Genomic DNA, 25332 nt, shown 5'->3' with positions numbered 1-25332 from the left:
GTCAGCAGGGCCACTGACACTGGACTTGCTTGGCTGAGTGTCTTCCGCTCCACGTTTTCGACCGGCATTAAGGCGCGTGGGGTGCAGGCTGGCGGCGCTCTCCTGTGTCATGCGGTCGGTCACACTGTCACCTGTGAGGTGTCCCGGGCATCGAGGCCCTAGATCAACACCCTGTGTTACAAGAGACGCAGGCCCCAGAGGGACAGTCCCCGGGACACGTTGACCGGAGCCACAGAGAAGCGGCTGGGGCCAGTCGGGAACGTGGGACACTGGGCGGGACAAGCCAGCGAGCCGGGAGTGAGGAAAAGGGGTCCGGCGTCCGTGGAGGTCACAACGGCCCAGCGTGCCGCGTGAACCCAGGCCTGACGGGACCCACTCAGAGCACCTTCCCGGGACTTCCGCTGATCTTCCTGGGCGGTAGGGGGCGTGGTGAGGTACAGGAACGGTCACTCACGGGAGAAATGGGCGGAGTCGAGTCGAGAGTCCATGGCGCCTGCGCAAAGGCTCAGCGGCCTGGGCGGGGCGCGAGCGTGGGCACGAGCGTGGGCGCGAGGGCTGCTGGGTGACCAGCCGAGGTGACGACGGCCGGTCGTGGCCGAGTCCGGTGTCTGGAACGTGGGTATTCATCTTCTCATTTAAAATCCTCTTCTGTGCACTTAACCGCTCTCAGTCGGCGGGAAAACGTACTTGACTGTGAAACCGTTCTCGCAACGCCCGCTCGCAGGGTGCCCCTCGGGCTCCCGAAGACGAGCCAGCGCGGAGGTGACGGAGACTGCGCGGCTCCTCTGTGCGCAGGCGCCGGGCCGGCGCGGGACTTGTCTGCCTCGGTTCCTTTTCCTGGACACGGGGCCGGCGACCTTCCTGCCACTACGCTGCAACCAGGCGGCCCACGGTGCGGCCACTTCGGGTTGCTAAATATCTAGATACTTCCGGCCCGCATTGCCAGGTCCACTAGGCGTCCCCACCGTCCGGTAATTACCGTCGCGCTGCCTGGCGGCCGAGTCTTCTGCGTGTGGCCCCCCTCACCTCCCGGCCCCGCCGTGGGATCCGTCAAGCTAGTACTTTCCACGAGCCAAGCCCTTGGGACGGCGCCTGCCACCGGATAAACACTCGGTAAGCGTTTGCGACTAGTGGTAAGTCTCTCATTTTTCCAGAAGATTCGATGCGCAGTCTCTGTTTGTTTTATGTTAAAAGAGTAGGCAGAAGGTCAGTGTTGAAGTAATTAAGTTCTTAACTGAAGTGCGTAATTAAATATTAATTGAAAAGAAGAGTAGACAAGGTCTGTGAGACGTTCAGGTCTCTGTGCCCCGCGCTGACACGTTACTTGCAAATTCAGGGGGAGAAAGAAAGTTCTTGGAAAGGGGAGCCTGCGTGCAAATGAGTCTGCAGGTTAATCAGGTGGGCCCGTTGCGGGCCACCTGGGGCTGTCACCGCCTGTTTCAAATCCAGGCACGTAGCTTCTTAATGAGGACTTTGGTGAGAGGCGTTAAATTCTCAAGGGCGTTTGCAAGGACCCAGCAGGAGATTTGTGGAGCCCAGGAGGCCGCCCTGGAGGTGGGGTGCAGCGGGAGAGGCGGCTGGGGGGCCTGGGTGGGGGGGTCAGGGAGGGCAGGAGGGGCGCCATGGGGCCCCAGGACAAGGGTCCTTCCTAGTTGAGGCTCATCACTGTGAACTCAACCCTGTGAGGTAAGCACTGGGGAGTTTAAACACTGGATTGTAAACTCTGTGTGAAGACGTCTTGAGGCCTGAGAACTGACATGGTGGCAGTTGGGGGGGGGGGGTCCCTGAGGCACCACGTCCCGCTGGTGCCTGGGTCCACCTGTATCCATCTAATAGGCACCTAGTTAGGCCGACCCTGGGGCGGAAGTACGGAATGACCTGGCGTCTTCTTAGCCGCCCGCCCCGCGACAGCTCCCAGTCCAGGAGCAAAAGAGAGGGGTCCCCTCCACCCGTGTTGTCCCAGGGAGGTTTCCAGGGACTGAATGTCTGCATCCTCCCCCAAGGTGACGGGACGGTGCCAGGAGGTGGGGCCCTGGCGGGTGATCAGGCCTCGAGGCGGGGGCCTCATGAGGGGATTAGCGTCCTTAGCTCTCTCCCCGCGTCTGCTGTGCCACGGCCCCGTGGGCCCCGGGAGGAGACTTCTCACCACACACGGGCTCTGGTGGCACCCGGATGTCCACCTTCCGCCTCCAGAAATGTGAGGAATGCCTGTGGTCTAAGCCTCCGGCTGTGGTTTTGTTTGCTATGGACGCCCGTTCGGACTAAGACACAGGAGTCCCGGTCATATATGTGCATCTGTTTCTGTAATGACACGGGCGCTGTGTGCGTGACGCATATTTACGGGAGCGCCGAGGAATGACGTGTACAGGCCGCTAGCAAGTGTCGGGGCTGGGCTCGGGCTGGCGGTGCTCGGGGCTGGGCTCTGATGCACAACCTGTGCCTTCCCACGCCCCGGGTCTGGAGGACCTGGCCCCTCATAACTGGGACGCTTGGGACAACAGAAATGTGTTTTCTCGAATCCTGGAGGCTGGACGTCCGAGGTGGGGGTGAGGGCAGGGCCGGTTCCCTCTGGAGGTGCTGGAAGGGTCTGCTCCGGTCACTCTCCCCGCTTCTGGTGGTTCCCTTCACGTGCCGGCTCCCCACGTGCGTGCCTGCCTGCTGCGCTGACTCCAGATTCCCCTTTGTACAAGGAGAGCTGGCATCCTCCACTCGGAGCCACACTGATGGCCTCGGGTTACCTTGACTACCTCTGTGAAGACCCTATTTCCATAGAAGGTCACGTTCTGAGGTCCTGGGGGTCACGACTCCCAACGTACCTGATTTGGGGGTTGGGCACCTGAAGGGATCCCCCCCCTGAATCCACAACCCATCTCTTAATGGCTAATTCCACTAACTCGTCACTAGGTGATGCTAGAGGGTAGGTTTCTTATCCGGGAGACTAGCTTTACCACTGAATTTTCATAGTTGTAGACATTTGGCAAGTTTTAGAAGCATCGTTACTGGGTTTCAGTTGTATGAGTTCACCTTCGAGATATTTAACACCGTGTCCTTGGGATAGACAGAATTTATACAAATTTAGGGAAGTTTCTATTCTTGGGATTTGTATTTGATATAAAATACACTTTATAAATGCATTTTGACGCACATTGGTACTGGTTGTTGACATGTATCTGGGCGGTACGTGTCCACAGGGCCCCCCCTGTGCGCGCTTACTCAGGAATATAGCAACAGCTCCAGGAGGAAGCCAGGCGGGAGGGCAGGGAGGGCCAGTGACTCACAGGTCACAAGCCTGGGGGTGGAGCAGAGGAGGAGGGGGGCTGAGCACGCCGTCCTCACAGTCACTGTGCCTGTATTTACTGTGGGGGTAGGGGAGGGACTGGCTGGTAATTCCTACAGATTCAGGCAGAAAGCTTTGTAATAAGTCACAGAAAACGAGATGCATACCAACTTCAGGGAACACAATGAGGGGCTTGTCCTGTCCCCTGCCCCGCCCCCCCAGTTCGCCTTGGCAACCCGATTCTCTTCTTACTTCTCCTTGTTTGAGGGGGTGGGGAGCAAAAACAAGCAAGTGTAGAAACAGAACCTTCCTGAGAACTCAGGGCGCAGGAGGCAGGGGTCCTGCGGGTCCTTCCCCTCAGGACAGGGGAGGGAACCTCCAGATCCCACATGCTAGGGAGGCCCTGGGGAAACTCAGTGTGGCAAGGGCGCAGCTCGGCGTCGGCCAGGCCCAAATTCCGGGGGGGCAGGACCCTCCCTCCTGCATAGGCACGCCTCATTCAGCCATCCGGCTCTGGTTGCTGTGACAAATCCCATGGACAGACAGGAAGTCCTTGTGGGGCTCTGCTTAGGATAGCAAGGCACCTGGCATGGAGAGCAGGGGGTCATGCATGGGCAGAGAGGACACCCCGGAGTTCGGATGATGACAGGTAGGGTGACCATGGTCACCCTTGCGGAACGTTGGGACCTGGGGAGGTCGGGTGTGGCTGGCTTTGTCTCGGTGCTGCAAAAGCATTCGGTCGGACGGAGTTTTTTTTAACGTTCTTGCACTGCAAAATGTGAACGATCCGAGCTTTAAGATTTAAACATCCTTAGGCATTCAAAATAAGGACCAGAAGCCACAGACGACACGTGGACTGTCACCTCAGCATTCTGTTGCCCAGCAAACCACCAGAAGTAAACAGACACCAGTTTGAGAACTCAGGGTCTCAGGGTAGAAACTTGCAACTGTGAGATAAGTCAGCCCTCAGGAGGTGGGGGGGGGGGGGGGCCTGAAATCCGGATTCCTCAAGATACACATGGGAGTGAAAACACGGTATCTGTCTTTCTCTGCCTGACTTATATCACCCTCCAGTTCCATCCATGTTGTAGCAAAGGGCAGGATTTCATCTTTCTCGTTGACAAATAGTATTCCCTGTTTATATAAACCACTCATCGGTGATGGACGTTTGAGAAACTCAACAGAAGACCATGGGGGAAGGGGAAAAAGTAGTTCAAACAGAGGGGGGGCGGCTAACCATTTAAGAGAATATTGAATACTGAGAACAGACTGAGGGTCGATGGGGGGTGGGGGTGGGTGGGTGATGGGCACTGAGGAGGGCACCTGTGGGTACGAGCACTGGGTGTTGTATGGAAGCGATGAGTCCCAGGAATCTACTCCTGAAGCCAAGAGCACACTGTCTACACTCTGTTAGCTAACTTGATGATAAATTCTATGTATAAAAATAAAATAAAATGTAAAAATAAATAAAGTGAAACCGGAGGACATGAAAATGCATGTGCCCTCAAAAACACAGAACTTATGGATTGAGACGCTGTTTTCCCATAAATGCCTGCTTGACAGGAAACCGAGGTAACACTAGAATTTTCTCGAATGACCCTAGTGGGGCTGGTGTCACCAGATAAGCTGAATTGAGCTTTTGTTTGTGTGACTGCGGTGGTTTTGTCGGCTGGGGGAGGTTTCTGGGGTGGTCTTCATTTGTTTAGATTTTAACACTCTGGGTGAACTTTCCCCTCTGGACACTCGCTGCTGCTCACGGCCCCAAGTCCCTGTGGCCTCGCCTGTGGCTGGTGTGCTCGTCCCGGTGGCAAGTCCCTGCTGTTCCCGAAGACACTCCTCCTTTTGACAGTTCCGCTCGGTTTGCGTCACTTTCAAGGTCAATTGAGTATAGTTACCAATAGTCTATGGTAGTCTTTTTTTTTTTTTTTTAATTTTTTTTTTTTAACGTTTATTTATTTTTGAGACAGAGAGAGACAGAGCATGAACGGGGGAGGGTCAGAGAGAGAGGGAGACACAGAATCTGAAACAGGCTCCAGGCTCTGAGCAGTCAGCACAGAGCCCGACGCGGGGCTCGAACTCACATACCGTGAGATCGTGACCTGAGCCGAAGTCGGACACTTAACCAACTGAGCCACCCAGGCGCCCCAGTCTATGGTAGTCTTAACATTTGCTAAGAGGGAAGACAGAATTTCTCGTCACATGTGACACATTTGTAGTACCGAACTTATGGTGGCCATCCCATCACAACTGGGCACGTAGCCAGTCCTTCCGCCTGATATACCCAACCTGCAATGTCACATGTCCACCTCAGCTCGATTAAGAAGAGGAATTCGGGAGACGGAAACTCATCCCTCCCGTTACTGTCTTCATGATGGCTCACCTCTGTGCTTGGATCTCTACCTGGGCGGCCTCGGATTTAAGTATCAGCATCATTGGTTCAACTTGTCTCCATCACTGCTGCCCATCTCAGGACATGGGTCTTTATGGGGAAGAGAGTTTTCCATCCTGGAAAGAACCTGTGCGTTTCATTTTCTAGGTCACAGAGCCCTCCTGCAGTGTTTACCAAGTGCCTTCTGTGTGCCAGGCTGGTGCCCAGTGACCGTGAGGGGCTCTTCCTGAGGATTTTCCTTCCTGGCCCATTAGGGGGACGTGTTCATGCTTGGGGCTCACTTCCCTGGGCAGGGGAAGAGCTGGGCCCCTGGGGGGGAAACCTGAGGCCCTGGGTGGGGGGTGGGGAGCTGGGCCCCTGGGGGAGGAGATCTGAGTCCATGGGGAGGAGACCTGAGTCCCTGAGTGGGGAGCTGAGCCCCTGGGGGGAGAGACCTAAGTCCCAGGGTGGGAGGAGCTGGGCCCCTGGGGAGGAGACCTGAGTCTCTGGGGGGGGTAAGCTGGGCCCCTGGGGGGAGAGACCTGAGTCCCAGGGTGGGGGGAGCTGGGCCCCTGGAGAGGAGACCTGAGTCTCAGGGCAGGGGTGGGGGAAGCTGGGCCCCTGGGGAGGAGACCTGAGTCACTTGGGGGGGGGGGGTGCTTGGCCCCTGGAGAGGAGACCTGAGTCCCTGTGGGGGGTGCTGGGCTCCTGGGGGGGAGACCTGAGTCCCTGGGGGGGGCAGCTTGGCCCCTGGGGTGAGACCTGAGTCTCTCGGGTGGGGGGGAGCTGGGCCCCTGGGAAGGAGACCTGAGTCCCTGAGGGGGGCAGCTGGGCCCCTGGGCAGGGGGGCGGGGGGTAGACCTGAGTTCCTGGGGGGTGAGCTGGCCCCCTGGGGGGGAGACCTGAGTCCCTTGTGGGGGGAGCTTGGCCCCTGAGCGGGGGAAGTCCCTGAGTGGGGGAAGCCTGGCCCCTTGCGGGGATACTTGAGTCCCTGGGGTGGGGGGAGCTGGGCCCCTGCGGGGGAGACCTGAGTCCCTGAAGGGGGGGAGCTGGGCCGTTGGGAGGGAGACCTGAGTCCCTGGCGGGGGACAGCTGGGCTTGCCCTCACTCAGCTTTGGCAAGTTTACTTCAAGGTGCAACACAATTCCCTATGAGGTGTATTGTTCCCCTGTCATAAGAACAAAGCAACTGAATGAAACCTAGGATGCTCCATTGACCTCCTGCTAGAGTCCAAGCCCAAGGTGGGGGCCATTGTGAACCAGATGATGTTTACCGTTTCCATCGTATGCATGCAGGTAACCAGGTAACTGGCTTCTGCCTCCCTCCCGCGCTTCTCTCCCCCTTCCCTTTCTCTTGTGTGTAGCACGTTTAAAAGGTGTGAAACAGGAAAGTGGACTGGGAATAATGAAATTGTGCTTTGAAACAAGAATTAAATCTGTAATTATATAACCCATGAGAGCTACTATGGAAAACTCCCCACGCTCCCCATTGGTGCCTGATTGATTGATCCTCATGGTCTACACCTCCCGACACACAGCTTCCTGCCAGGGATGCTCGTCATGTCTTGTTGGGCTCATGGCCGTGGAGGAGCGTCCGTGCAGAGGACCCACGTACAGAGACACGCGTCTGTCCACCCGCCAGCGGCAGTTGGCAAGTATTTTGCAAACACAAAAATACCTGGCCAGAGACAGCAATTATTGGTTGACTTTAACTAGGGATTAAAATAAAGAGTCATCACTTCCTGGTCCATTTGTAATGCCAATTTTCTTCCTGAGTCGTACCCTGTGGGTGAGTTCAAAGGAGGATTGCTAGTTACAGAACAGAATAATTGCTCTGTGTTCCCAGGGCCACTGTCATTTTGTGACGGCTTGTGTCAAACTGCTCACGGTTTCAAGTACAGTGTTGTCTGGCCGATTCCTTGAACAAAAATCGATGTGCCCAAACAGCATTGACTCTGTGTGTTTGTTAACTTAAAAATCGGTGTTTAACGATGGTACTTATAGTTGTCACCGTCGTCAGCCAGAGCCGAGTCTGCAAGGAACCAGCTCCCAAACGCCACCCTCTGTGCCAGGAGCTCAGGGCCCCAGCGGTCTCCACTGCGTGGATTCTGATGAGTCCAATTTCTTTTGCCTGAAGCCAAAATGTCCCCGGGCAACTATAACAAAAGACGTTTTACTTTGGAAACAAAGTTATCGCTCAAGTCTGGCGGCCACTTGCGGCTCTTTGTTAATGCCTGAATCTGCACAACACATTTGCCGCGTGTCCATTACTTCAAATGAAGGCTCCCTGTTCAATTTCTTTTATTCTCTTTTCTTTTTTTATACTTTTTAAAAAATGTTTATTTTAGAGAGAGAGAGAGAGAGACAGAGCATGAGCAGGGGAGGGGCACAGAGGGGGGAGACACAGAATCTGAAGCAGGCTCTAGGCTCCGAGCTGTCAGCCCAGAGCCTGACACGGGGCTCGAACCCACAGACTGTGAGATCATGACCTGAGCCGAAGTCGACGCTCAACGGATTGAGCCACCCAGGCGCCCCAATTTCTTCCTGGTTATCATGGTGAGAGCAGGCTGGCACTCTACAACCGGGTGTGTCCAGGGAATTGTTGGCCTCAAAAGCCCAATCTGTATCTCACGTCTGGAAGCTTCCAACAGTCATGTTTCAAATGCAGAAGGAGAGTCTTTCTCAGGGACATTGCTCACTGAAGATCAAGGCAAAAGCCTCTAGTATTTTGTTTTGTTTGCACTATGTCATGAAACCAACGTTTTCTTTGAATACGTTTGAATACAATTGACCATTTTGGGATATTTCATAAGTTACCAAATTACGGCCAAATCTCATTAGTGAGTATAAGATCACTGGGAAAGGGCAGGGGAGGATTTAGCAGATGCCTGGGAAGATTCATTAGGATTAGATTCCAATGTTAATGAAGGAAAGTCACCTTGGAGTCTGTCCCCATGGGGGCTCACCAGCTCTGGGCAGGCTGACCTGGGGTGCACCCGGCACCTGGGGTGCCTCCCTCCATGTGGCTGGGGTCACAGCGGCAGGGACAGACCCCGCGCTGGCAGCGGGTGCAGTGAGGAACCACGCAGAGTGCGGGGCTTCGAGGCAGAGACGGGCAGTGTGGAGAGAGGGTGATCTCTCACTGGGTGTGGGCACCTGCGGTCTCTGCAGTTTCAGAACAAAATCTCACAGCTGGCAGGGAAAGACATCCTCTGGGGACTCTTCCCCCTCTGCCCCTGTCTTTGCCAGGTGTAAGAGCCATTTCTCAGGCTGACACTGGCTGTTGGCAACCCTGAGGAGCAGGTCAGGTCTCCCCCTGGACCAAGAGCAGGCGTCCTTCCTGCTGTCTGTACCGGGGAGCCCCCAAGTGCAGGGATCCCCAGTTGTGCTGCAAACACAGAGTGTGCACGGCCTCGGCCCCCACGGCAGCTCACGGGCCCCTGGGAAGTCGACGGTATGAAGGTTTTCTGATCCCAGGTTTCTACCTTTGACCAGCATGAATGCAGCAGTAACAGGCCGGCTCGTTAGCTTATACGTAAAATAAGAACATCTATGACCCTTCACAGACCAATGACACTACTGTAGTTGAACATAAGTGTGAAATCACAACTCTCTCAACCGTGGTATCTCCAGCACAATGCCCAGGACCTAAGTGGTGTTCTACGAATATGTAGTGAGTCAGTGAATGGCGGATAGGGACACAGAAGACTTAGGTCCCTTCATTCACCCAGATGTTCACCGATAAGTGTATATAAGAATACTGTGAGCATGTGGTCACTGTCACATGCTTTTTTGGGAGCAGGAGCCAGAGACGGAGCATGTCAATATATTTCTTGTGCTCAGAAAGCTCACAGTCTGATCTCAGGCCAGTGAACAGGTGCATTCTGCTTATGTGGCATATGATGATGGATTAGATGCAAGGTTGAGCACCGTTTTGGGAAAACAGAGAAGAAAGTGATCAGCTCACTTGGGAAGCACGAGGGTGGCAGTCCAAGGAGATGGCTGGGGTCACGTGAAAGCGTGGCAGGAGTCTGTTAAGTCCATGGAGGCGAGGTCCCAGGGCAGAGCTGTGACACTGAATGCTGCAAGAATTTGAAACTGCTCGTGATTGTCCCAGCGGGAGCCCCGGAGATGGGAAGGCATTCGATGATGGAGAGTCCCACCAATGTGAAGAGGAGTCTTCGGATGTTTCAACCAGGAGCCGCCCTTGGCGGATCTGGATCATAGAGACAGCGTTTCGGCAGGTGACAGGGAACAGCCCAGTGGGACACAACGGGAGCATGTGGAGAGGGGGTCCTGGAGGACTATGTGACTGGTCTGACGGGAGCCAGAGGGAGGGACGCCGGCCACCAGCGCTGCAGAGTGGTGTCCCCGGTGCTTCCGGACAGGGGTCTGCGTTGGGAGAGACGGGAAGGCTGGTCGGGGAGGCCGGAGGAAGGGGCTGGGGGGCCGCAGGGTCCCGAGGGATCACTGGTGTTTTGCATCCCAGTGGGGTGTCTGTCACAGGGGCTGGGACAGGAAGACCTGCCCATGGAAACACAAACGGAGGTGCGTGTTTCGAGTGTGGCCTGCATGGTCACTGAATCTCGGCTTTGCAAAGTGTATTGTTTGTAGAAAATTGAATTTTTCACACTCTACGTTGTCAGAGCCCATAGCGGTGTAATGAGATCACGTGCAAATGGACTTTCATCGGCACTGGACTCTAATTGTTCAGAGAAAATCCATCTAGTCCATTTGAAACCACAGCAGTCCCATGGTGCGCTCCCAGGAACTCGAGGTGGCGTCATTTGGCGGGATGCCAAAGTTTGAAGTCGTGTCTTCGGAAATCATCACTTCTTTCCTGGTACAACATCTGTGCGATGCTCTTTGCCATAATTGGGAGTCAAGTAACAATTCTCTGAACATACTAAGTGATGCTAACTTAAGAGCTCACGAAACAAAAATAAACAAAAATAAAGAGCAGAAATCTTTCCAGTGTCCTGATTTTCAAAAGGCAACTTGTTTTAAATATCACATAACAGAAAGCAAGTCGAAAACATCCAAATGGTTGCCTCTGACTTTTCTAATGGCCGCTTCTTGTTTTGAGGGTGGTGTTGTTTCTAGTCAATGGGCCGTTTGGGGGGCACGTTGTGGCTTCTAGGGAGGCCGAGGGGACCAGCCGAGTTCTCACCATCACCCCACCCGCTTCCCTTCCTTTGTATTGGGCTGACTTCTGGGAAAACAGCGTTAAACCACTGTTTAACTGTTAAACGATTCGTGTGGATTGAAGTGCACTTTCCAGTCTAATGCCAGGTAAGTGAAAACTTTCACCAAAGCATTTTGGGACTAAAACGCATATATATACAGGAAGCCTCCTTTTTGCTCTTGACAAGTGTGTTATAGAAACAGGGCAAGTGGAGAACTGAAGTATTACGTGTGTACCTTTCTTTTAGAAATGGCTTCTCTGAACAGAAAACTGCTGTAAATGGTGGCGGTTGCCCACTGAGTTCCGCGGGAAGGGCCCTGTGTGGAGTCAGCCCCATCTCACCCAGCTCCACGTGCTGCCACAGGGTTCCTCCACTGATTGTCACACGCACGGGGTTGCGGGGTAGGGGGGGAGGTTTGACTCCGCGCCATCACCTCACCTACCAACCTCAGCGACCAGAGCAGGGAGAGGGAAGGAAACGGTGCTGAGCATGGTCCCCAGTGACCCCAGGGGCAGGGGTGCCAAGCTGCGCTTTCCCGGGACCTCCGCTGGTGCTTCCTTGGGGCTCGGAGGGGCAGACTCGAGAAGGAAGCCCAGGCACGTTTGACCACGCAGGTAGAGGGGAACTGGTGCCTGACTAGCGTGGGGGACGGCCCGCTCCACCCCAAGAGACAGAGCACACTGCATCTCTGGCACTGGCTGCTTGGTGGCGGCCAGGGTCTCGTCCTCCAGGCAGGCCTCCACCATTCCAGGCAGGGCCCCCACTCTTCCGGGGTGGGGGGCTGAGTCACTGCAGACACAGCACCCGGCCTCTCTCATGGAAGCCTGGGTCTGAGACTCAGCATCATGACCTAACAACGTGTCTCCTCTCGTTGCAACTCAAGAGAGTCTAAAACAACCATTAACTAAATACTGTAGTATTTATTAATTTTAAACTCATTTCGATCTGTGCCATTTTTGCATACACATGAAATCTGTAGCCTTAATAAGTGTCCATTTCTTCTTAGTAGATCGAGAAATCGAGGCTAGTTCAACAATGAAATATATAATGGGGGAAGGGTGCCCTTGTTTGTGATAAAACTCTTTGGTCTGTATCATTTTTTTCTGAGTTTAAAGTAACATGAGAATTCACTCCAATGAAAAGTAAACATTGCTTTTCTCAAAAAATTTAATTGCAGAACTATTTACAAGAGGTGGACATCAGCAATACAGAGATCAAATGAGAGAGGCCTCATCAGAGGGGAGTCGGAGAAAACGGTGGGCACGTTTTCCTTATAATCGGCTGAGCGTGGGGAAAAAAAAGTCACGAACAAAGAGAACTCAAATAATGCAACCTGGTGGTGTCTGAAAGAAATGACCAACATTCTGATACGTTATTAACAAGAAGCAAGACGAGGTGGTGACGGACCGCGGGCCGTACGTTCCCGTCGGGTATTCTGCATGCTACTAAACAGAATTTATCAAAAGAACCATAAAAGCATGAGAGAGAGAAGTACATAAAATAGCTGGATCCCAGTGAGGTGTAACTTTGCACAGAGGTGAATATTTGGCACTCTGCTCATCCTCGTTGATATGGTTTCATATGTATATATATTTATATATATATATGTGTATATATATATATATTTATATATTTCTTTTTAAAACTTGAACTAAACAGCTAGTTTCCTGGTTCTGACATTCCTTGAACTTCTATAGGAGGCATTGAATTTAGTCCTTAGGCCACCCCTGGGTATTTTGGCACATAACATGGAGGTGGGTATGTGAACTGGTCTCTAGACAGGAAGGACCTGTACAAGAGGAAAGTGGCTTAGCGATCGGAAATCTGAGTTCAAGAGTAGCCTAGGATTGTTTACTACTTGTGGGGGAAACCTTTGAATTCAGCAAACCAGTTATAAGGTGGAGGGAGGGAGACACATGCTGAGCCCTTTTACCGTGATATGGTCCTAACGCTGGGATGGCAGGGGCGGGGTGTGGGCGTGAGTTGGGGGAAAACCAAAGAATGGTGAGTGGCGTCCATAAAGGACCACAGACAGCCTCTGAGCTCCCTTCACGTGTGTTGGCCGAAGCACAGAGCACACCGTCTACTGGCAAGAGAGAGATTTGTACTTAAATTGGCACAAGAAACCGGGCCGACGTCTTTCGTCATGACCCCTCCCCCACTGAGTACGTGAAAGCTTGGACTCCCAAGCCTTTCAGGTTCGGAATAAGCACCCATGATGAAGAGTCACATAAAATCTAAGAAAGTAGGGCGGTAAGCCTCTGTTACCTTAGTTGGTGTATGTACAAAATCTTTTTAAAAAGTACTGGTGGAGTAGGTAACTAACGTTTCCTCTGCAAAGAAGTCATCTGTCACGTGTTTACACTGAAACTTGAAATAATTTCTTCTCACACTGGATAGAAAGAAATGCGAGGGTTAGGGTTAGCGATTCATAAAGTTACGGACACGTCGCAATGTTGCAGGGATGAAAAGATAGGTGTTTCTTGGAGCGTTCCCGTGGACCACTTCCGCCTTCTCTGAAGCCTGAGCTAGAACAGTCACAAAGAGTTGGAATCAGAGGGGCAGATGTCGCAAACCTTTAGCAATTTCGGTCAGTCTGTCTGATTCCATTCTTGATGTGCTCCCAAATTGTGTTCCTTCACCCTTTGAACATTGGGCTTAATAGCCATCCATGCATCTAAGATGCCGCTGACCTTAAGTAACGGCGAAAACATTGCCTAATTCTGGGCGGCATCTGGTTCTCTGAGATATTTATGAACGGACCTGACTTTTGCCAGCGTCCCACACCTGGTGGGGAGGACTGTTGGCCAGAGTGCCCTGGGCTGCATCTTGAGTGGTAATTCAGGCTTTTGCCACCGGTCCGCAAGGAGCTTGGAGGACTTTGGAGCCCACATGACATTGATTTTCATAATCTGCGAGTGAGACAAGAGACAGGAGGAAACAGATGTGAAATGAAGTCTGGCTGATGTATGATTGGGAGCCAGGTTGTTCGATGGGTCAGCTAGTGATTTTCCAAAACACTGTGCGGCCACTCTGTGCTGACGGGCGTGTTGTCAGGCGTGTGGAAGGGCACCTCTCCTCCAACACTCGGTCACCTTCCCTGCCTTACTGCGACCGTCAGCACAGCACAGGGGACCCGATATAATGGACACGGGAGGGGTTCGGAGTGAAGCAATACGCCCAATGCTCCAGCCAAGCGGTTGAATGTGTTCCCACTCAGCAGCGGACCACATCCCCGATCTCTTCTGCTTGTGGTTTTCTGATCTGTTCTCAAGTTTTGGCATCCTGTATTCAACCCAAACTTTCAAAGGGTAAACAGATACGCAAATGAAAACAAAAGAGAACCCTCGGGAAGTTCCAAGGGCGTGTGGCTTGGAGACAACAGTCTGCAACTACCTGATTAGTGTGTTAAATTTGCAGTAAAAAAAAAAAAAAAAAAAAATGGTCTTGAGAAGAAAGGAGGCGTCTGGGAAAGCAGCAAGGAGTACACAGAAACGTGTCGAATTTGGCTTGAGGCGGGTTTCTGGGGGGACCAGACTCAACACTTGTTGACTTGTTGGCAGGACTGTTCTGGTTTTCAGCAGTGGGGGGTCAGACGCCGCACGCAGGTGCCCTCCCACGTGGGTACACTCAAGTGGTACATGCCACGTTCATACGCTTCCTGCTGACACCACCGAGATGTCGGGGGGCCTCTCTCACGAACAGCAGCCCAGCCACTCTGTGCAGCCTGGGGACGCGCCAGCTCCCAGGCTGACTCCAAACAGCAGCACCCGACCTCCTGCCCAGTGAAGGTTCTAGTAACACGCTGGCTGCCCTTCCCAGCAAAAACCCAACTCGGTGTGGGCTGGTGGTCCTCTGAGAGACTCCACGGGCCACACGAGGTCCGGTCTGGCTGTACTGGCCTTCTGGCAAAGACCATGACCCCTCTCACCCCTTCCTACTCGCCAGCAAGAGGTCTGGCCCAGAGCAGACAGTGGTTCCGACGGGCGAACACACAGTCACCACAGGAACCTTGGCCAACGGCTGCCAGATGACAACTTTCCGGAAAGTCCGTCCTGGGTGGGGTTGGGGCGGGGTGTCTGGCAGGGCTGGAAGTACGCAGCCTGGGGTCTTTTGACTGGCGTGCGGGAACCATGTTGAGAAAGGCAAACATCTAGAAGACACAACCCCAGCGCAACGATCGCGGCCCGTACGTCTGAGTACCCCCTTCGTTGCCTTCCTGCTCTAAGTCTGACTTCTCCACGGGAGCCGGTGGGGGGGGGGGGGAGTCCCCCCACTGGGGAGGTCACTGACTTCGTGGCTATGTCTTTGTGTTTGCTTTTTTAAACAGGGAGCCTTAGATGTGATCATTTTCTCTAACGGTACACTTTTCTATTTAATGCTAGAAGTCTTTAGTATTGATCTTGAGGTGAACACATCAACGTTTCCTTTTAAACAAAAGTGTAAATTTTTGGTATCCTACAACAGTTCCATTCTTTATCCACTGTTCTAGGGCAGTCCTACACGTTTGCGGAGAGGAAGGTGGCAACAAGTGTTACCGGTGACAACGCAGACGGTGCACGCGACGAAGACAAACGAGGATGGGGGAGAGGAGTTATGTGCAAAGTGCTCTTGTTCCCAAGCGACATTCACCTGCTCGGGCTTCGTGGAACTTAAGGGTCCTGTTTATCATACTTGTGTTTTGATTTTGAAAGTTAAACTAAAGCCTTCAGCGTGGCGATGCTGCCGTGAGCAAAACGCTGTGTCAGCTCGTGTGTCAACAGTTACGCGGTGTCTTCGGGGAAGAACGCTGTCCGATCTGAGCGTCTCCAGCATACGCAAAATCTCTTACTGAAACTATCTCCATAACGTGGTGAGACGGCCACACTACAGGTCTGTGGTGCGTATCTGCCGGAAGTGCCAGAAATAAGTTGGTTTGATTGACTAACACAAGTATCATAAACAGTTTTATTTTTCGTTACATGTACAATATGTAAACATGGCTTATCTGCATTTCACGGTGGGATGTCGCCTGTGTGAGAAGTGAAAATATTGCACTGAGTCATGGTGGCAGGTGACACTGCCTGGGGGCCGGCGGCAGGCCCTGGCTGCGTGTCACATGACCTTCTTTGGGACTCGGTGGACCGGACAGGGGTTCGTACGCACCCCCCACTGCGAATCGGTGGCCACTGTCACGTTTAGCTACAGGTTAATCTCACCTAGGGGTGGTTCAGGCCAAACTTTTGGGGGATTTTAAGATAAAAATGAGTATACAAAACATAAAAAAAAAAATCCAAATTCAGTGAACACTTTCATTCAAGTCAGGGTCAGAGAAGCTGGGATCTAGAATAGTTGTCTAATCTTAGGATTTGTCATTAGACGTTTTGTACAAGCTTCAGGAAATGAGGTAAAATGCATCAGCGGCCAGTAGATTTACATGTGTTAGCAGGTCTGGGCGCATATGTGCATTTTACATTTCCTCTCCCTAAGGGGTCTACACTGACTTTGCTTTTCTGTGACTATTTCTAAAGAGCAGTTCATCTTAAATAATACATCATTTTTAAAGTCTAAAATGCCAATACTTGCAAATACATTTGTTTGTAACATAGTATAGTGAGTATAGGAAGAAGTGTCGTTACTGTATACTACTCAGGATTTAAATATTTATTTAGGTAGAAAAAATGCTTTGAATACTCTGGGGAAATAGGATTCATTTATAGAAGAATATTTCAGGGAATTTTTTTTTTTTTGCATTTTTCAAGGATATACATTCGTACTGATTTTTGCTTCCAAATATATTTTAAGGCTGTTTGGTAAAATATACCAGATATGAGGCTCAATTTACAGGGTTTTGTTCTTACAGGGAATTCTTAACTACTCAGCTTTAAAAAAGTAAGACTTGGAAGGCCAACATGCTTTAGTATCAACTGTGCTCCAGTGAACCCCATGCTTGGTTGGATGGAGAGTATGAGGAAAAGAAAACACTGCAGGCTGGAGCAGCACCCCCGGGGGATGACCTCACTGGATGTCCTGCTGGTGTCACCAGGCTGCAGGGGGACCTGGGGCATGACAGTGCCCGTCAAGCTGAGGAAACAAAGTGCCAGAGGAGGTAAACCAGGGCTGCTCGGCCAGCTGAGTACTCGGTACCTCTCCGGGCAGCGGGAAGGCCCGTGTTTGGGGAGGAAACACCTGTCCCCAGGTGCCATCCTGTTTTCACCTTGCGTTACAGTGGGGACTCTGAGTTTGGGATCCGAGGGAGAGATTTGACGGGCTCTCCTCTGCAGATGCATCTGGACAGGGACACAGGAAAGCGATGCTGGGATGACGGTCACTGCGTCTAAGCGTGATTGTACAAGTGGAAAGCCTTTTCATTCGAATCCTTCCTGCTTTGCTCTGGTGCCAGTCAGAATCCTGAAACCTAATTACTTTTCTCAGAGTCCACAGCTGGAAATCACCACATGTGACCTTTTTTTTTTTTTTTTTTTTTTTTTTTTGTCATGTCTAAAACAGGCAAGAAATATATTCTTGACTTTAGCGATACTGCATAGGACAAAAGAATTCTGGAAAAATACAAATGTAAGCTACATTTCTTCTTTACCATTTAAGCTGAGAGATACCACTCACATTCATATTTCTTAAACTTTTTACATCACAACTGTCATTTTAAACAAGCAAACTTTTTTTTTAAGGATACCCTGGAAAGTCAACTGATAGAGCAGTTTGAGAATATATATATACATCCATAAAAAAAAAAATCACAGGTACACAAATGGGGACACTTACAGACAAGACTGTGTGTGGTAGAAGTTATGAAGGAATAAAACATACGATGACTCTTTCATCGGAATAAGGGCGATTATTTTTCTCTTTACATGCCTGCTACAGGCCAGCCAGCCTTCTGTAAGACTCCAACCCTTTTCATGTGTCACTCCCTTGGGTGAATGAACACTCAGCTTATTTTGGGACTGTTAGATGCTGTGCCGGAGATTTCTATCGTGTTCAGACTTGTGACCCACCCCTCCCTCCCCCCCCCGCCGGGGGTTTCTGGAGAACCGCACGGCAGGGAGTCGGGTGGCTGGAGAGATGGCTTCTCATAAACTCTGCACAAGGACCCTGGTGACAGGGGCCGGCTAGACTTGGGGGGCAGGGGGAGGCATCCTCAGGTGACGGGGTGGGGGTCTTTCTTGCCTGCACTTCGAGCTGAAGCAGTTTCCACTGGGGTGTCTGGTGAGTGGCAAGATGCACCCGTATCTAGTTGTTAGTCTTGCCTCGAATTGTCACACGCTTTATAAAAATATAAATAACAAAAATGTGAGCTGGGCTCAATCTCGAGAGGTGTTTCCTGTGATCCTCTGAGAACAGAGCAGACCAGGGAGGTGTCCCCACGCCTAGCTGGCACAGCTGACCGTGGGTCAGACCACTGGAGGGGAGGAGGAGGAAGGGGGAGGGTGGGGGGAGGGAGGAGGAGCTCTGGCCGGGGCTCGGCGCACGGCAGAAATGAACGCATTCCGGTGTGTCTATGGCACAGAGAACACAACAGGGTGTATTCGGTGGAGAAACAAGACTAAAATTAGCGGGTGGGTGAGAAACTGTACACGCATCTTGTTAAAAAGAAAAGAGGGCAAAGGTGCCCCTAGAGCCGCGTCTGGGCCTCCGGGATGTAGATCTCTATGCTGTCTGCGCGCTCCGAGGCCGAATTCTGGCGGAAGGAGGCGGCCCGCTTGGCAGCCATGAGCCGCCTCCGGGCTTCTTGACGCTGTCTGTCCGGCAGGTCCAAGGACTTTTCTCTCGTGACAGGAAATTTCCCTCTGGGGGGCTTCTTTGGTATTGGAGGGGGGACCTTTCTTTCTTCCTGAAAAGGATCACAGGTCAAAATTGGGGACATCAGAGGGGAACAGCGCCAGTCCATGGGCCTGGTCTCCGCGCAGGGTGACCGCAAACTGCCCGGGACACCACCCCAGTGCTTGACTGGCCCAGCCCCACGCCCCCAACAGTGGCCTTGCCGCCTGCCTGCTGGACACCGTGACTTCCCTCACACCCTCCAGGGCAGGGAGAGGGGCTGGGTGACGGCCTTACACGTAAGGAACCAAGTCCCGCACGGTAACATGGAACGTATCCTTTGTCTCAGGCTTATTTTCGTGCTGTTGCTAGATTTTTGCCATCTCTGAGCATTGGCAAATATTCACAATTTCAGTTCTTGAGTATCCCAGGTATTTTGGAAGGTGTCACTTGATATCCCTGTCATGTGCTACAGACTTTTCAGCAGACTCCGGATTCTAAGGACCTTCATGGAAACCATCTTACATGGGGGAGCTGTTAGCCAAATTTCCTGTTATGGGCCTAAAACCCCTTGACATTGACTAGATGATAGATTAGATAGATAGATAGATAGATAGATACATACATACATACATAGATACATAGATATGCTGGCTGGATAGACAGATAGATATGGTGGATGGATAGATGGGTGGATGGATAGATAGATGGATAGGCAGATGTGATGGATGGATGGACAGACTGACAGATTTGGTGGATGGATGCATAGGTAGATGATAGATAATATATTAGATGATAGATAATATAGATATGATGGATGGATAGATACATAGATATGCTGGATGGATGGATAGACAGATATGGATGTATGGATAGATGGATAAGCAGATAATGCTGGCTGGATGGATGGATAGACACACATGGATGGATGGATGGATAAACAGATATGATGGATGGACAGATATGATGGATGGATGGATGGACAGATTTGGTGGATGGATGGGTAGATAATAGATAGATGATAGGACATAGATATGGATGGATGGATAGATATGGATGAATAGATATGGATGGATGGATAGATGGACAGATATGGATGGATGGATAGATAAACAGATATGATGGATGGACAGAGAGATAAATAGATCTGATGGATGGACAGATATGGATGGATGGATGGACAGATTTGGTGGATGGATGGATAGGTAGATGATAGATAATAGACTAGATAGATGATAGATAATAGATATATAGATATGGATGGACAGTAGATAGGTAATAGATATGATGGATGGATGGGTGGACAGACTGACAGATCTGGTGGATGGATGGATAGGTAGATGATAGATAATAGATTAGATAGATAGATAATAGATACATAGATATGATGGATGGACAGTAGATAATAGATATGGTGGATGGATGGACGGACAGACAGATTTTTCACCTGCTTGGTAAAAACATGCAAGTAATTACTTCTGACCTTTAGCTCATATTCTTAAATAAGTCACAAAAGTAGGTGTAGGCCTTTTCCAGAAGGCTAAATCACACAGTTCTGCAGCAGATACATAATGTTATATTGTGTCTTTACTGTTTTGGTGAAAGGTCTGTGTCCCCAACCCTGCCCTGTTATTGAACGTGCATCCTAACTAACAAAGCTGGACCCAACATGGACTGCCCTTCCCAGCGGGTGATGACAGGGCCCTGCATAGCCGACTACCTCCTTCCCAGGGAAGGATGCCTGGCAGAAGGCGCTGGAACCTTTCCTTTCCTGGGCAGGGATCCAGTTGTTGGGGGAAAACCGCACCCCTGTGTCTCCCTTCAGCCTCTGCAAACATGCAAATGGGCCAGACATGCTAGGACATTGTGGGGAAGGCACAGCTTGGGCAGACACGTGTGGCAGAACCCCACCCACTGGTTTTGGCAGGAAGGTTGTTTTGGTGTCTGACACTTTATTCCCATGACTTATTTTTAAATGACTTGGCCAGAAGCAACGACTTCTTACTCTTTGGCAGGCATCCACAACAGTAGGGTAATGGGTTTGTTAAAGATTTCATTCAGCTCTTTCAAAAGTTAGTTCCTAAGTTAAGCACATGATTGTATCTACCTATTCTTTTCTCTTTAATTGGTAGCCCCTGAAGTGTGGGGCTGTAAGAAATACACAGGGGCAATTCTTGTGGGAGTCTCCTGTTTAAAGGGACTCCTGGCCTCCAGGTGTCCTGTGGTAGGAGAGGGTTGACCAGGTGGCCTTGCGGATCGATCGGGTAGAGTGGCTCCTAAGCACACGGCCTGGGGCCTCAGTGGTGTGAAAGAGCGGTTCATGTCTGCAGTGGGGCGTATATCCTCGGCAAGTGGATGGATAGATGGATGGATAGATCGTGTATACCCTCAGCAAAAGGCTGTCTTAATTTTGAGGACCATTTTCTCTGCATACCTTAGGTAGAAGGGGTTGTATTGTCAATTACTGAAGAATGAAAAATAGGGATCATCGCAGGGCTCTGGGATGGTTAAATGGGTTCTATTTTTAGTATTTTATCAGAATGGCATTTTCATTGGCGATCTTAGGATCTCCTTCACTACGAAACCAGACCATAGATAGGACTTGCTAATGTACCATTTATGGCTTACAGACAGCCTACACCTTCCCACTCCCCTCTGCCCCATCGTCTAGTAAAGAGGGGGTGTGACAGTCATCTGCAGTGGCATCTATGACCTCGAGCCCAGAACTCCACCGACACAGACAGTGGCACCTTTGGAGGAAGACTGAGGATGGCAGTGATGGCTCTTGTTCTAAATCTCTATGTAGACATCCTCCGCTATACAGTAACACCACTGTCCTAAAGTGTGTTGGATTACTTTCATCACTTTATTTGAATCGATAATGTCTACCTAGAAATTCAGATTATGATTACTTAGAGCGTCTTTCAAACGTGTTAGGAAATCACTGTATTTGTTGCTGATTCGGACCTACCTGTTACCCTACTGTGGATGGCATCTGAAGGGGAGAAAGATCACAGGCTCAAGTTTAATGGAACCTTTCAGCCTGTTTAAGGGCGAAGGCTGACAGATCTACAGGACGTCTAAGTAGAGCCCACAGCGTGTCTTCATCTTCCACTGGAGATAAACCACCAGAAAGTACCGATCTGAATCGGTAGTTGTTGTAACCAGACCTCACACCTTCCTTGTGGAGAATCATTTCTATATAATCCAAACACAGGTTTGATGAAGGCACGGGGTAGGTCCCTATAAGGAATGAGACTCTTCGTCTCCATGTGATTTTCCGTTCGAGTCCCAGAGATATGGCAGAAGGACCTGTTACCTGTACCCCCCGCCGGTGGCATTCGTCCCACGTCAGCTTATTGCCGGCTCCGCGTGCAAGCATCTGCACACCTGATCGTGCGTTGCCGACTGGAGACCATGTGGCATGACACAAAGGAGCACCTGCCGCGTTAGGGTTAGGCTCCGGGGGCCCACAGGGAGCAGCACGTGGGGGGCGCGTGGCCCGGGCAGGGTTACCTTTCTCTCCGGAGACTCTATTATCTTCCAGTCTTTGAGCTTCAGCTGGTGCAGCTCGTCGAACTTCATGCTGACGTCCTCGACGGAGAGCTGCAGCATGTCCCAGTAGCCCGCCAGGTCCTGGGACGTGGGTCTCGGCATGGCGCTGGGGTCCTGAGAACACACGGGCAGAACTCAGAGCCATGAACACCCCCAGCTGGCCCAGGGCTCGGGTGGTGGGGGCCCCGCTCCTTCCTGCAGATGCTTTTCAAGGAACCAGATTGGGGGGAAGCCTGAAAAATTCATGCTCTGACAAACATTCCAGAAGGCCCACGAAGGGCCGCCGACAGTTAACGCAAGCATTTGCCGACGGTTAGAGAATGTGCAAAGGCTGCGTGATGAGTGACTCCAACTCTGTGACAGTCTGGAAAAGACACTGTGGGGACAGCAAAAAGATCAGTGGTTGCCAGAGGTCCAGGCGGGGGGACGGATGGACAGAGCATAGGACTCTTAGGGCAGTGAAACCACCCTGCAGAATTCCATGATAGTGGCTACATGTCACCATACGTGCGCCCAAACCCAGACCACGCATGACAGCAGAAGTGCCCTGATGTGGACCCCGGATGCTGGGTGATGACGCGTGTCGACGCGGGGTCACAGATCGTGTGAAATGCACTTGCTGTTGGGATGTTGATGGTGCGTGTGGTGCCACAGGGTGGGTGGGAACTCTGTACCTTCCCCTCAATTTTGCCACAAGCCTAAAACTGCTCCGAAAACATAAAGTCTGTTAAAGAAAATACACTTGGTGCATTCACTCACTGTTTTGTTTTGAAGAGGCTTTCTTAGACCTTGAAAACGGTGGCAAATATTACAGTTTTCAAATGCTTGGCCATTCCTAAAAGCAATAGGGCTGCTGTGGTTTCCGTCTCCCTGTGGGCTGTTCTGCAGCCAGGTGCCTGGGACAGGGACAGGGACAGGGACAGGGAGGTGGCCATGAGCTTGGGCTTGGAGCCATGTCTGTTTCTGTTCATTCCAATGCCATGTATTTTTATTTATTTTTATTTTTTTTATGTTTGTTTATTTCTGAAAGAGAGAGTGAGCAGGGGAGGGGCAGAGAGAGAGGGAGACACAGAATCTGAAACAGGCTCCAGGCTCTGAGCTGTCAGCGCAGAGCCCGACCTGGGGATCCAACCCATGAACTGAGATCACGACCTGAGCCCAAGTCCGACGCTCAACCGACAGAGCACCCCAGGTGCCCCCCCCCCCCCCCCGTGCATTTACTTTGCTCCCATGTAGAGGGAGGACGACTTTTATGAAGTCAATTTTACGAAGGTACAGAAAGCTCGCCGGACTGGTCCCTGAGCTTAGAAGAGCAATGCCACGGAGCCACAAACTGGCAGTCCGTGAGCTGCGTGTGGCCCAGAGACCTGCTCTGCTCCACACACACGGTGCCCTGCACGCACACGGTTTCAGTGTGTTGCCTATGGTTAAAATCAGGTGACTTCCCAAGGTCTGAGGGCACCTGCCCAGCCCCTTCCCGCACCGCCTGTGGCTGGCGAGGGACCGCAGCCCTGGGTCAGACTCTACCTGCCTGGGTCTGCATCCCTGGGGGTGAGCAAATGGGCTTTTCTACGTGTGGTTCCTTTGATGCAGTGTGAGGCCATCTCAGATTAAACAGAGACATTTCTGTGAATTCACTTAAAACGTGCAGCTTTCAGCCCACTCCGTTGCTCACGTTAAGCACAACGTGGACTTGTGTTTGGTTTGTTTCAACTCGCTTTAAACCGCGGCTTAGTCCGCCGGGGCCGCCGCTAGATGAGCCCCAGGGACTGGGCGTTTGCTGCTGGCAGCTCTGGAGGCTGGCCTCGTGGCCACGTGCCGGTGGGGGCGCGTTCTGGGGGGCCACTCCTCCAGCTGGGGGACTCTGGCTGTGTCCTCATGGGGAGGAAGCGGCTGGGGGCTCCCCTGGGTCTCTCTTACAGGGACCCTGACCCCATTTGCCAGGACTCGGCCAGAGGCACCACCTCCTAATGCCATCACGTTGGGGGGTGGAGGGCCGACGTGGTTTTCGGGGGGGGGGACGCACACATGCAGTGGTTTGACATCCACCTCAAAACGATCACTTTGGGGCCCAATTCCACCTGCCGCGTGCGACCAGCCGGTGGCCTGTGCTGAGCGAAGGCCAGAGGGAAGAGAGTCGCTGCCCCCAGAGGATCCGTGTCCTCTATTCTGTTTCGGGGGGTGGCTCCATCTGGTCCACTAGGCCGTTGGATCCCGGGATATGTTTATGAAATTGTTTCTAAACGTCAGCGGTGAGCGCCGCCCCTCCCCCAGCAAAGTGACACAGTGACATCCCTGGTGAATGACTGCCACTGAGAGTTCGCAAGACTTGCTGGCCCGGCCATCGGAGGTCCCCGTGACATGGGCGCTGCTCATCCCAGGCTCTGGGGCAGTGTCCTGGGAAGGGCTCCAAGGGCTGGGGAGCCCTGGGGGGGCACGGGGGTGGTGGGACTGGCTCCGAGTAGGTGTGAGTGGCACTCAGACCTGGCGATGCGGTGCGGTGGGCCTAGGTGGCCCGTGTGCGCCCGCAGGTTCACGGGCAGATCCTCCCATTGCTCTTTACATCCTTGTTACCCCGTGAGGACCCATGGGTCCTTGCCTTGCGTTCGGTCCACCCGAAATATCTGGATAAGAGCCAGCAGGTTCTCTAGGGTCTTCCCTTTGACTTTGAACTGGTTGGGCTGCACCTGAACCTCCCAGCAGCTGCCAAAGCTTCTCTGAGCTGCCAGCACACATACCTGCTTCATCCCAGCACCTCCCTCTGGTCTCAGACACCCCGGCCCCCACTCGCTCCAGCACCTACCAGGGGCTCAGACACCCCCCCCCCCCCACACACTTCAGCACCTCCCTCCAGTCTCAGACACCCCCCCCCCCAATTCTCTCCAGCACCTCTCTGGTCTCAGACACCCACCCCCCCACTCTTCACTACAGCACCTCCCTCCAGTCTCAGACACCCCCTCTCTTCACTCTAACACCTCCCTCCAGTCTCAGACACTCCCCACCCAACTTCACTCCAGCACCTCCCTCTGGTCTCAGACACCCCCCCAACACTTCCTCTAGTACCTCCCTCCGGTCTCAGACACCCCCCCACCCCTCACTCCAGCACCTCCCTCTGGTCTCAGACACCCCCCCCCCAATTCTCTCTAGCACCTCCCTCTGGTCTCACACATCCCCCCACTCTTTACTCCA

The 25332-nt window shown here is 52.2% G+C and overlaps 1 protein-coding gene and 1 long non-coding RNA gene across 16 annotated transcripts in view; one reads left to right on the top strand and one right to left on the bottom strand.

Annotated features, from left to right (window-relative positions):
- Positions 1-580: 580 nt before the first annotated feature.
- LOC131506316 (uncharacterized) lies at positions 581-17661 on the top strand. 5 transcript variants are annotated; one of them, XR_009258860.1, is made up of 4 exons: positions 581-1113; positions 12008-12367; positions 15323-15709; positions 16673-17661. It is a non-coding gene; the product is annotated as an uncharacterized LOC131506316 (long non-coding RNA). The 5 variants fall into 5 exon arrangements; XR_009258857.1 differs by having other exon boundaries at positions 15323-15963; XR_009258858.1 differs by having other exon boundaries at positions 15323-16918; positions 17039-17661.
- Positions 17662-18309: 648 nt separating this feature from the next.
- DLGAP2 (DLG associated protein 2) overlaps positions 18310-25332 on the bottom strand; it is a 791131-nt gene continuing 784108 nt past the window's right edge. For all 11 annotated transcript variants that reach the window (XM_058719822.1, XM_058719819.1, XM_058719818.1 and 8 more), the window contains 2 exons: positions 22105-22257; positions 18310-18661 (listed from right to left, as the gene is read on the bottom strand). In XM_058719822.1, the coding sequence (XP_058575805.1) occupies positions 18443-18661; positions 22105-22257 (372 nt within the window). In that variant the 3' untranslated portion in view covers positions 18310-18442. The remainder of the gene's footprint in view (positions 18662-22104; positions 22258-25332) is intronic.

Source organism: Neofelis nebulosa, chromosome 3 (assembly GCF_028018385.1).
Source record: "Neofelis nebulosa isolate mNeoNeb1 chromosome 3, mNeoNeb1.pri, whole genome shotgun sequence".
NCBI lineage: Eukaryota > Metazoa > Chordata > Mammalia > Carnivora > Felidae > Neofelis > Neofelis nebulosa.
This window is presented reverse-complemented; position numbering and strand designations above follow the sequence as displayed.